Source organism: Helobdella robusta, assembly GCF_000326865.2.
Source record: "Helobdella robusta unplaced genomic scaffold HELROscaffold_16, whole genome shotgun sequence".
Lineage (NCBI taxonomy): Eukaryota > Metazoa > Annelida > Clitellata > Rhynchobdellida > Glossiphoniidae > Helobdella > Helobdella robusta.
The window spans coordinates 41,745-53,525 of NW_008703893.1; the positions used below are offsets into that span (position 1 = coordinate 41,745).

At 36.0% G+C, this 11,781-nt stretch overlaps 2 protein-coding genes across 2 annotated transcripts; both read right to left on the minus strand.

Moving 5' to 3' along the window:
• HELRODRAFT_75099 (hypothetical protein) lies at positions 1-2,249 on the minus strand (the record flags this gene model as incomplete). The annotated part of the gene is made up of 6 exons (XM_009015407.1): positions 1-168; positions 669-752; positions 919-1,137; positions 1,352-1,523; positions 1,809-1,922; positions 2,068-2,249. 6 exons carry the CDS (start codon positions 2,247-2,249, stop codon positions 1-3), a joined length of 939 nt encoding a protein of 312 aa, XP_009013655.1.
• Positions 2,250-4,193: 1,944 nt separating this feature from the next.
• Positions 4,194-6,961, minus strand: HELRODRAFT_190797 (hypothetical protein). Its single transcript, XM_009015408.1, has 3 exons — positions 6,821-6,961; positions 6,333-6,628; positions 4,194-5,950 (listed from the first exon to the last, which is right to left on the minus strand). Exons 2-3 carry the CDS (start codon positions 6,583-6,585, stop codon positions 4,902-4,904), a joined length of 1,302 nt encoding a protein of 433 aa, XP_009013656.1. The 5' UTR covers positions 6,586-6,628; positions 6,821-6,961; the 3' UTR covers positions 4,194-4,901.
• Between the last annotated feature and the right edge of the window lie 4,820 nt (positions 6,962-11,781).

Here is an 11,781-nt window from a genome sequence, read left to right on the forward strand (position 1 = left end):
TTATTTCTGTTGCTGCTGGGCCTTTAGGAGAAAATTGCTCTTGGTGATGCGAAGAAGTTTGGCGGTGGCATCCCTAGTGCTGACGAGGTACCTGCTCATCTCCATGGTCGTCTGCACTGGTGGCACCACAAGCTCCGTGTCGCCGTACTTTGGCCTCCAGACGAGCACCTGGAAAAATATTTAGAGGAACACACGAATAAAATGTTGGCAATAATTTAAGGTATGAAATTGGTGCTTCCAACTTGAGTTCGTTGTTAAATTGAAATTATGACATTGTTGAAATGTGTTTTCTTAAAAATTATCTTACTCTGAATAAGAATGAGCGCATTAATGTAAACAGCTACAATTTTATAAACCAAATCGATGTAGAGCATACATTTTTCAATAAAGTGAACCAAAAAAATACTTCAAATAAATAATTTGGCATTTCTTTATTTACCTCAATTTTTTAGTTAATCATTAAAAGCTATGAATTAGTAGTAGAATAATAATAAAGTTCAGAAACAGCAGTCTATTGTACGCGAAATTAACAACTCGTTTTCAAAACTTCAAACCGTCAACAACTCGCGAAAAAAGAACTAATAATTTCATTAACCACCTTTTTTATTTGTATTTTTATAATTAATGGCGTAGTTATTATTATTATTATTGTTGTTGTTGTTACAAACCTGACAGCTGTTAGCATTGGGCGGGTTCAAGGCATAAGATTTCAACGGAGGCGTCAGATGCTCTGGAACTACTTTGGGGCTTTCCTTCATGGAAAAATAGTATTTTTTTTTATTAAAAAAATTCAAGCGTGATTTGGTACTTTTAATATTCTGTTGTTTTTTGGCAAAAGCAAAAATTTGCAGTATTAATCTGATACAAATTTCTTCAAAAATTGAAACTAATTGCATCGTTTGATATTTGTTCAGTCACCTGCTCGAAGGGTCCCAACAGTTTCGCTCTCTTCCCTAGCGGGTTTTTCGGATTGACGTCGATGGCGAGCTCCATGGACCATGTCAGTGTCCTGATGATCTGGTAGGTGTCCGTGTTGACGTCTTTCAGAGCCAGGAAGGTGTAGAAGCGCTGCTTACGATAGACAAAACTCAAGCTCGGATCTCTGGTGTAGCCAATGCTAGGAATGTACCAAGTAACCTTTGAACGAGAGAAAACATATTTTACTGCTTTGTACATCAAACAAACGTTTTTAACAGTTTTATTAGGTTAATTATTTAATATTTTAAACAATCGATCAACCAATCCAAAAAGCAATTAACAAAATGTTCGATGTCATGAAAAATTAGCCTCAATAATTTTTGAATCTCACTTTTACCTATGAATTTCATTGAAAAATGTATTGATGCGTAACCTGGGGAAAGAAATTGTCATTCATGTGAATGGTGGCCGTGGTGGGGTTCTGCGTGGGTCCTTGGAGGTGGGCGACCTCGTTCTTCGAACCATACCAGGGGTACTGCTTGCCATCTGCATCGCTCACCATCTTGTACTTCCCGCTGACTATTTCTGGGAATTCCCAGCTGGTCCTATCGTTTGTGATTATTTGGTGAGAACCTCACTAATATGAGTAATATTTGTAGAACAGTGTTTAAATATCTTCACTGATTTTAAAACATATATACATTTAGTTTACGAAACTTATTTTGATAAAAATATCTCGATAGGGATTTAAAGATTTCTGATTTTTTTATGTTATTTATATAAAATTGAAGTATTAAATTTATACGCATATGCTACAAATAAATGCCGTTGCAGTCAACTTAAATTCAATTTTCAGTTCATTAACAGCAATCCCAAACTGCCATACTTACAATCCCTCATTTCCGTACGTGTTGATGAACTGCATATCCGTGCACACCTGGATCCATCCCACTTGAATGTTCACTCCTGCCGGAAGCGGTGGAATTTCCACAGTTGCCAGGGCTCTAGAGGCAAAATCAGTTAAAAAATAATTGCATAATTTTATGTCTAACAATTAGTTATAATGTTTAATATTTTCAATGTTTTATTAGGCACAATTTGGTGAAAATATACTTTTAATTGTTAGATATGAAATGAATCAGAGTGAACCTGAAATGAGGCGTTCTGTATTTGAGCACAGCGTTAGACTTCTCGTCAATGATTGTCAACCTTTTATCAATTCCAAACTGCAATTTGTGCAACTTGATGGCAGATGCATGCAGAAATCTTGGCTGAGTTCCAACTCCCCGTGGAATGCCTGCCACATCTTTCGAAGTTCTCGCATCGATCATCTGGCCACCGCCAATTTTTTTCGGTGACCAAGATCCCACTCCGGCAATTTTGGCCTGATCATCGTCATCAACTTCCATGGCACTACCGCCTTGTTCAGGGGAGCGACTGACACCACCTCGACTCCGATAATTTTTGGAAGAACCGGGTACAGTATTACCTTTTGCATACTCGTCACGAAAAGCACCGCCATCTACGTAGCGTTTGTTTCCGTGACTGGAACGACTTCCACTCATGGTGACAACTTCGTTTTGTCCCTGGTCGTGTCTGGATCTTTTGCTTGAAGCGTGTCCCATTGATCCTGAAATTAACGTTTGAGAGTAGGTTGGACTTTTCTCCAAGGTGCAATCAAACGCCAAAGATTTTATTTGCTGTGATTGATTTAATTGTTGAAAGGGTGACTGGCTGTTTGCGTTGTCGTGACTGTTGAACTCGTTTTCTCCGCTTCCTAACAAAGATAATCGATTACCTATATTGCTTGTGTAGCTACTAAAATGCTGGCAAGCTGGTCTCTCAGTCTGTTCTTCTTGTCGATTGAAACTTTGATGTCGTCTTTGGAATTTGATATCGTTCAGCAGCGATTGATAGAAGATGTAATTATCTTCTTTATCCGCAGCACTGTTGGATAGTGGTGTTGCGTTTGTATGATCTGTTGAGCTTTGTCCTTGATCGTTTTCCTCTAGCTCAGTATGTTTCGTATTCTGGCTGTCTTTTTGAATTTCTTCTGATTTGCAAAATTTAGAAATGTCTAAATGATAATCAGGTTTTCTTAAAAAATGGTCAACTTCAATTGTATTGTTATTTGAAGTGGAAGATGCTGCTAAAATGTTCGTCGTAAGAGTGAGCCCGGCCAAAGACGCGGCTGCGGTAGCGTACGTTGAACTTTGAAACTGCGGATTGGTTTTTGAACCCGATGGTATTCGCTGTTTTTTTACTTGTTTGGTCTTATTTCTGCGAACAACCTTGTTTAGCATGGGTCAGTCAGCGTGACCCAAAATATTTTTATCCAATGTTTTTGGGCCAGCCAAACAAGTTTTTTGCCTGAGTTAGTGGTTTAGCCGTCTTTGAGCGATTTTTTGAACTACTGTTGTCAGACAATTTTTCATAAGTTTTGCGCTTTTTGCCTGGAATGACCGCTGTTGGTTCGGTCTAATTTGTTCAGCGTATTGTCCGGATTCAGTTCAAAACTTATACGGAATGTGAACATTAATGATAACGTCTTATACAAGTTATCTGGCTCATGTTTCGCTAAATTTCCTACATTCGAATAATCTATCTTTAGATACGACAAACCTGTTCACCTGTTGTGATTGCTGTGACGGCTTATTGTTGTTGTTGGTGATTGCAGAGCAGCATAAAAGATCGTAGTCGAATTTCTCAACTGGTCGATCCCGGTTTCGAAATCATCTGTACTTCTTTAAAACGGTTTGATTTAAAGTTAAATAGAAGTCTTAATAAAAATAAATATTCGTCTGTTGTACCTTTTCCGTTTTGTACGTAAAATTGAGTGTTTTCTTAAAATGATTTGTATTTAATTTATTAATAACAAAATTTTGTAAAAAATGTTTGTAAGTTAATTAAAACAAAATATGTTTGAAGACATGTATATATTTAAAAATATTATTATTATTGTTGGCTGGTTAAACCGCTTGATATTAAATAAAAGAGCGTTATTTCTTTATTTTCAACTTTTTAATACAAACGTCATCGAAGGCCTATCTTACGCAAACAATGCTTTTTATTTTTTGCATTTATATAGCTCATTTTTTTTCAATATCGAAGTACGTGCTTTAAATTTGAATAAGAAGTTGCTTTCTGGCTAGTAGAACCACCCAGGAATTTATAAAGAGCAAACTTCCCATCATCAGATTTAGTGTTTTTCCGCATGCTCTGGATATAACGGATAGGGTGGGAACGTTTATAACTCCAGCCGACACAAACACGATTTTGCAAAAAATTTACTTTTGAATCTTTAAATAAAATTGCTAAAGTTTTCAAATTGTATTAATTTCATATAACCAATATATCAGATCCCCTCAGATATTGAAAAAATTTTCAAGAAAGAAAACATCAATAATCTAATAACATATCTTCAGGAAATAAAAATACTCGACAGAATATAGAAATATTTGAAAAAAGCTCAAAAGAACCCTAAGACAATTTTGTTTCAAAAGAAAAAAGGGCGTAAAGATAGCCAGTAGCGCTGAAACGCCGTTAAACTGCATTAATAATAACATTAATAATAACAATATTTGCAAAATTTATATTTATATATGCTAAGTTACATTTTGAGTTAATTTTAAAATTAATGGAAGTTCAATATTTCGAAACAAATTGTCTTGTTTGAAAGTATTGAACAATAACTGTTAACAGGTTTGTAATATTCGTTAATCGAATCTTTTACGTCATTTAATGAATATTCATTTCGTTTCAAAATTTAAATAGCTACTCTCCGATTTGATGTGTGCTCATTAACTAATTAGGACATATTTTATTTATAAATTATCATAATGCAGTGACATTAATATAAATATAACAATGAAGGCTATATCACGGTTCAATTAAGTAATTATTGAGATATTAAAATAAAAATGTCTGCTTGATTGTTGTATATATAAATGTGCTCAAGACGGCCAAAATGAAATGAGAAAATTTTAAATTGACTTCATGTCATGGTAGCCGTCGTTAATTTTGACATCACAGTTAGTGTCATTGGAGTCATTCTCGTCATCTTCGCTTCTGTCATCTTCGTAAATGTCGTAGCCTGAATGATTTGAATGGTTGTCTTCACCGTAGAAGAAATTGCGTTTTTTATTGTGACATTTGTCTTCAGATTGTTTGTTGATGTTATTAATGTTGAATGCGTTGTTCGCTACGGGTAAGTTATTTTTAAAATGTTTGCTACTGAAATCACGGTTGTTGGTGTTGTTGATGTTAACACTGTTGTTGCAGTTGTCGTTGTTGCAGTTAATGTTATTGCTGGTATTATTGTGATTGCAATCATTAAAAAAAATTTTGTTGTTTTTCGTGACCTCCTTGAAGCTTCTGTTTTGAGGTGAATTAAACTTCAAAGGCTCTTTGAGTAACTGCCGCTGCACATTGTCACCCACAATGTGGTTACATTTCTCTGAAATAAATTTGTCTATGTTTTGATCACTAAAGCTGCTATCAGCATCACTCTCTTTAATCTCACTAATATCATCGTGGTCGTCATCAAATTTTTCGTCATCTTCTTCTTCATCGTCGTCGTCGTCATCATATTTTTCGTCATCTTCTTCTTCATCATCATCGTCGTCATCATCATCGTCCTCACCGTTATCACAACCATCAATGGTAACTTTTGTGATGATTTTGTTTTTGTCACTGGCCATATCTGCATAACCAAAAACTTCTTCATCTTTGACATCATTATTTATGTGGATGCCATGAGAATGATGAAGACGACGACGATTATAATTAAGGTTAATATCATTGCCGTTATCATTGCATTTATCACTATTGCAATCATTACAATCACTTCTGAAAGCTTTGAGCAATGGGGGTGGTACTACAGCACAACTAGCTCTAGGTGATGATGACGATATTTTTGATGACGATGACGACGACGATGATAATGATAAAGAAGATTTAAGTGATGATAATGATGACAAAAGTAATGATGATGATGGTTCTACCTCCAGTTCTGTGTTGGGAAGTTTTTCAACTGAATATTTGACAGAGGGTAGATAGGTACGTTAATTGGCTTAAAAATTAACACACATTTAGGGTTTTTCATCCCATTCATTCATCACCCCTCTTATCTCATCTCATTTACGTTCATAAGGACTCAATTAACTGCTTATAAATTTAATTGATTAATAACGATTAATAACGTTTAGAAAAGAAACATCAACATTAAACGCTAACATCAACAAAAACAACATCAACAGCAATAATGTAAAGTTGGCTGTATCGTTCAGATAAAAACAAGTTAACAACATCCAATATTTTCAGAAAAATTTAATGTCTATTCATTGCAATGTTAAATTGAAAAAAAAAGAAAATTTATCAATTAAAACAAAGGAAATAAAAAAAATTGATGTTACCAAATATAATTGGCACTCCACAGTCTCCTCTGACGTCATACAACGGGTTTCTTTTGTTTTTGTTGACGAGATGACGATCACCATTTGTGTGTTCGTGCCGGTTGGGGAGTGAAAAATTGTTAATTTTATTATTATTACTATTACTATCGTTGTTGTTGTTGTTGTTGTTAATGTCATGGTTTTTGCTATAGCTAGTGTCCACCACAAAAGTTATCTTTTCAAGATCCTTCAACGCTGGCTTCAGTCCCGGCATATGCCACCAGGATCGAACTCTTGCGATAAGATTCCAGTTGTAACTGTTGTGTGATGCGATAAATGGCGGTTAGTGACGTCAGTGGAAGGTTGAAACTGTGCAAGTCAGTGAATAACTAAGTCAAGATTAAGTGATGATTAACGGAGATGACGTGAGAATGATAAATATCTAGTGATGACGTTGTGTGTTAAAAACCACAGACGCACACATACACAAGCAGACACACACTACCTACATTAGAATAGCAATGATGCCGACCACGGCCAGCCCTCCTAATACCACGGCTGCCCCGATGGCCCCCTTCAACTTTTCACCTTTCAACACCAGCCCCTCCACCACCGCAACCGTGACAGGCAGAGATGCAAAGTTCGGAGATTTTCCTCCAGCAGTTATTGACCTAGATAATATTTTCAATCTCTGACCTGATTTTAAATCCTTTATAACGATGGTCGATTCGGATTCGTCTACGAAAATTGGGTCACGCAAATCTGGGTCAAAGGTTAAATTTTATAAACGTAATTTATAAATTTGGTCTAAATTTTTATTTCAATACCATTTCAATTTCAATAAATTCATCGCAAAACAATTAACATGAAAATGTCAATCAGACTCTACAAGTTAATATTAAAAACGTCAAATGTCAAACATTCGCAAGGAACGGCTTCCCCTCTAAGCCAACCATCTCCATTCCCATCTTCATTGACGTCATGGTTGCGGAAGCTGACGTCATCGACCACGTCATCAGGTACCTGGCAGGTGTAAACTTCGTAGCCGTAGACGTAACCGTGACCCCTGACACACGCTGGTCGAGTTATTCTCACTTTGATTTCCGTGTAATCGTTGCTATCCAATGACAGACTTGGGGGAGGAGCAACTGATGTCATGATTGACGTTTTGATCTCAGTGAATTATTAATGACTTAATTTGATTGGACGCTATTCATTATTGAATTTTAAAAAATTTTAATTTTGGGATTATTAATTCTGATTAGGAACGCGATTCAAGCATCAAATCCTGGGATCCGGTAAGATTTGGATTCGTCAAATCCAACACAAGAAATTCGGCAAAAGCCGGATTTAAGATCATTAAATGAAGCTGAACTTTAAAAAATAGTTCAGTAAACATTTTAAACCGCGATAAAAATAAAATTTAAATGGCAAACAACGTTAACAATTCAACCTGCGTCTGTGTTAAGCAAACAATTCGTCCATATTATCCCACTACTTTGTGAGACCGACGACGATGAGGATGATGATGACGACGATGAAGATGAGAGTGAGTAAGACGATTGAATGACACCAAACATGTAATCATCGACGTTGCATGGATGTGCTAGGTCGATGGTGAATGAACAGCATTCCGGTACAATCACGTGATGCAGTTCACTCTGATTGGTTATTATTATCATTATTATCGTCATCATAATTATTGTTATTATTTTTTATTTTATAATTATTATTATACCGTGAGTGCTCCACAGAACATGCAAACTGAAGGATGTATGTAATAATCTACCTTGCAACTCATGCTGTTAAGAGAGCCGAGACACCAGACAGCCGTGTAAATATGAGTTAATCCTCTATTGCTATTATCATCATTATTATTATTGTCATTGTTATTATTATTGTTATCATTTTTGTTGTTATTATTATTATTACCATTATTATTCACGTGACCGGAAGTTTCGTCACTGGCCCAACTTATATTGACCTTGCAGTTGCACTCGCCAATCACCATGGCCGTGAGATTTCGTGGACCAGGAAGTACTAGTAGCGGTGATGATAATGATGGCGATGATGGTGATGATGGCGATGGTGATGATGATGGTGATGATGATGGTGATGATGATGGTGATGATGATGGTGATGATGATGGTGATGGTGATGATGATGGTGATGATGATGGTGATGATGATAATGGTGGTGGTAGCAGTGATTGTTCATGTAGATGATGATGATGATAACGATGATAGTAATAAAAACAACAAAACAATTTAAGATGATTGAAGAATAAAAAATGTAAAGCATCAACCGACCATTCATCTGCTTCGGGACAAATAGGAATGAACTTTCGGTCGGTAAGGTGTCATTGAAACCGACATCTGTACCGACATCTACCGACAAATTGTAAGATTCGGTAAGTGAGAGTTCTAGCGTCACCATGTGTTTTTGTTCAGTTGTCGATTTTAATGATAATGGTGATGATGAGGAAGATGATGATGAAGTGGAAGAACACGAGTTTGGAGTTGAATGTGTGATTTCATTGGTTAAAACCGAGTTAATGTATTTATATGTAAATGGTTTGACTGCATTGTCATCATCGACTTCATCGCCGTAACTTTTTTCATCATCCTCATCATCTTTGTTATCATTTTGACGTTTACCGTCTACGTAACTGCCACTTCCCTTTTTCATATTAAAGCAGGAATTAGATAAAGGTTTAATGACGTCAGCGTCATCTTCATTTTGATCCTCGTCGTCGTCGTCATCTTCGTCGTTGCTGAGCTGTTCGTTCTGTTGTTTGCTGTTTTTAGATTTTGCTGCAAATGAATGCGTTTGAAAGGTATGATGGTAATTTTTATAACCGCAGCTATTCTTTTTATTAATAATATTGTTATTATTCATGTGATTAGTATTATTATTACTATTATTAAGATTTTTATTATTCTTATTATTGTGTGTTCGTTGGTGTTGTTGATGACTTTGAAGCCTGTAGACCTGTGGGCTACCTCTGATTTCGTCATGCTTCAGTGTCTGTGTGTGTTTGTGTGTGTCTATGTGTGTTTGTGTGTGTATGTGTGTGTGTGTGTGTGTGTAGTGTGTGTATGTGTGTGATTTTTAGGTTCCTGTGTGCAAACATGTATGTTACATATACAAGTTCTGAATATACAGATATACAACAAACATACAAACTACCACACATACATACACACATAAAACATACATACACTAAACATACAGCAAAGAAACAAACCAACACACACACACAAAACATGCACATACAAACACACACAAAATATACAACAAAGAAACAAACCGACATACATACAAAACATACACACAGACAAAACCCACACACACACAAAACCCACAGTCACAAAACACAAAACGTATAACAAGAAAACAAAACAACACACACACACACATCTACACACAGAAGATAAACATACACACGCACACACGTACAAGACAACAGATATACAAACATTGAAGTAAATGGTGATCCTCCGCCAACCACACTGATGAGAACGAATCGGAGAGATGTGGAAACAGTGAGGACATGTGGGTGGACTGCCTGAGGGGACTGAATTGGTGATGGTGTAAATGTGATGATGATGCTGCTGATGATGATAATAATGGTAGGGGTAATGATGATGATAATAATAATGATGATGATGATATTAAATTTTTTGATATTTTAAAGTTTTTCTAACCTTTCTGCCTCGAGATGAAAGAGACGTGATTCCAAACACTCCAGTAGCCAGGCGTTTTTGACCCTGACCTTTCAAGCTCACAGAAAGCACTCGTCAGAGCTAACTTGACTCGAACAAAAACGTGGCACGTTTTGTAGGGTGGGAGGTCTGTGAGTGATTTGTTGAAGTGCTGTTGGTCATTGAATCCGTTGTACAGGTAGAACATCTCGGACTGGTTTGCAAAGTTGTGTTTGTGTGTATGTTTGTTTGTGTGTGTGTGTTTGTTTGTGTTTGTTTGTGTGTGTGAGTGTGTGTGTGTGTGTGTGTGTGTGTGTGTGTGTGTGTGTGTGTGTGTGTGTGTGTGTGTGTGTGTGTGTGTGTGTGTGTGTGTGTGTAAAAGAAGCAAACTCATTCATCGCATTAGCGTTGTGTGCTGCAATACCCAACCCTTTATAACAATTTTTAATTTGAAAATGCTGAAACACATTTTATTGAATTAAATTATAAAGTCTGAATATTATTCTGTTATTCTAATGTGAATAAAATTGTAACAATAACATTGAAAGCCTGTGAAATTTATAAAAATTCGTCTGATGTTGGTCTACTCACACCAGTCCAATTCAACATCAGTCCACTCCACAGGTCTATAATGAATGCAGAGTAGTGGCGTAATGTACACTTTCGGCATAAACATAAACAACACTAATTTTAACAACGACAGCAACAAAAACAACAACAACAACAAAAACAACAACGGCAACATTAATAACAACGACAGCAACAAAAACAACAACAACAACAAAAACAACAACGGCAACATTAACAACAACGACAGCAACAAAAACAACAACGACAGCAACAAAAACAACAACGACAGCAACAACGACAGCAACAAAAACAACAACTACAGCAACAAAGACAACAACTACAGCAACAAAAACAACAACGACAGCAACAAAACAGCAACAATAACAACAACGACAGCAACAAAAACAGCAACGACAGCAACAAAAACAACAACGACAGCAACAAAAACAACAACGACAGTAACACAAATATCAACGACAGCAACAAAAACAACGACAGCAACAAAAACAACAACAAAAACAACAACGACAGCAACAAAAATGACAACAACAGCAACGACAACAACAATAAAAACAACAAAGATTGTGATGCTATTTTTTTAATAAATACATTTTAATAGGTTATTAGTGTGTTGCAGTAGAAATAATAAAAATCTTGGTAAAAATAATAATACCACTCATTCATACTTGCAATAAATTCAATGGCTGCCTCATTGCATTCACGTGAGCGAATGGCGATAAATATTAATACAAAAATTTAAATTTGAAAAAATTCGTATAAATGATTTGAAATGTAATTGAAATCAAGCGACTCACAGTGTAACTGTCGCAACTTATAATCACGTGGTAGCACAGTTTCCATCCTCTGATTGGTGCGTGCAGGACGATGACGTCATCGGTCGTGATGTTTTTATTTCTGTTGTTTGATGCCACTGTTTTGTTGTTGTTATTGTTGTTGTTGGTGGTGGTAGTGGTGGTGGTGGTGGTGGTGTTAGGGATGTTTTTTTCTCCGTGGTTGACGTTGTAGTCTATTTTGTTGTTAGCGTTTTTGCTGCTTTTGTTGCTGTTGTTGTTGTTTTTGTTAAAATTAGTGCTGTTTATGCTGTTGTTGTTAATGATGTTGTTGTTGCTGTGATTTGTATTTTTATTAAAATGAAAAGTCCTTTTACGGAAAATGCTGATTTTGTTGTTGTTATT

Coding starts and splice junctions, on each gene's coding strand:
- HELRODRAFT_190797 (XM_009015408.1), bottom strand. CDS start 6,585: ATGCCGGGACTGAAGCCAGCGTTGAAGGATCTTGAAAAGATAACTTTT. Junction 5,951..6,332: donor TGGAGTGCCAATTATATTTG/GTAACATCAATT, acceptor TCAAATATTCAG/TTGAAAAACTTCCCAACACA.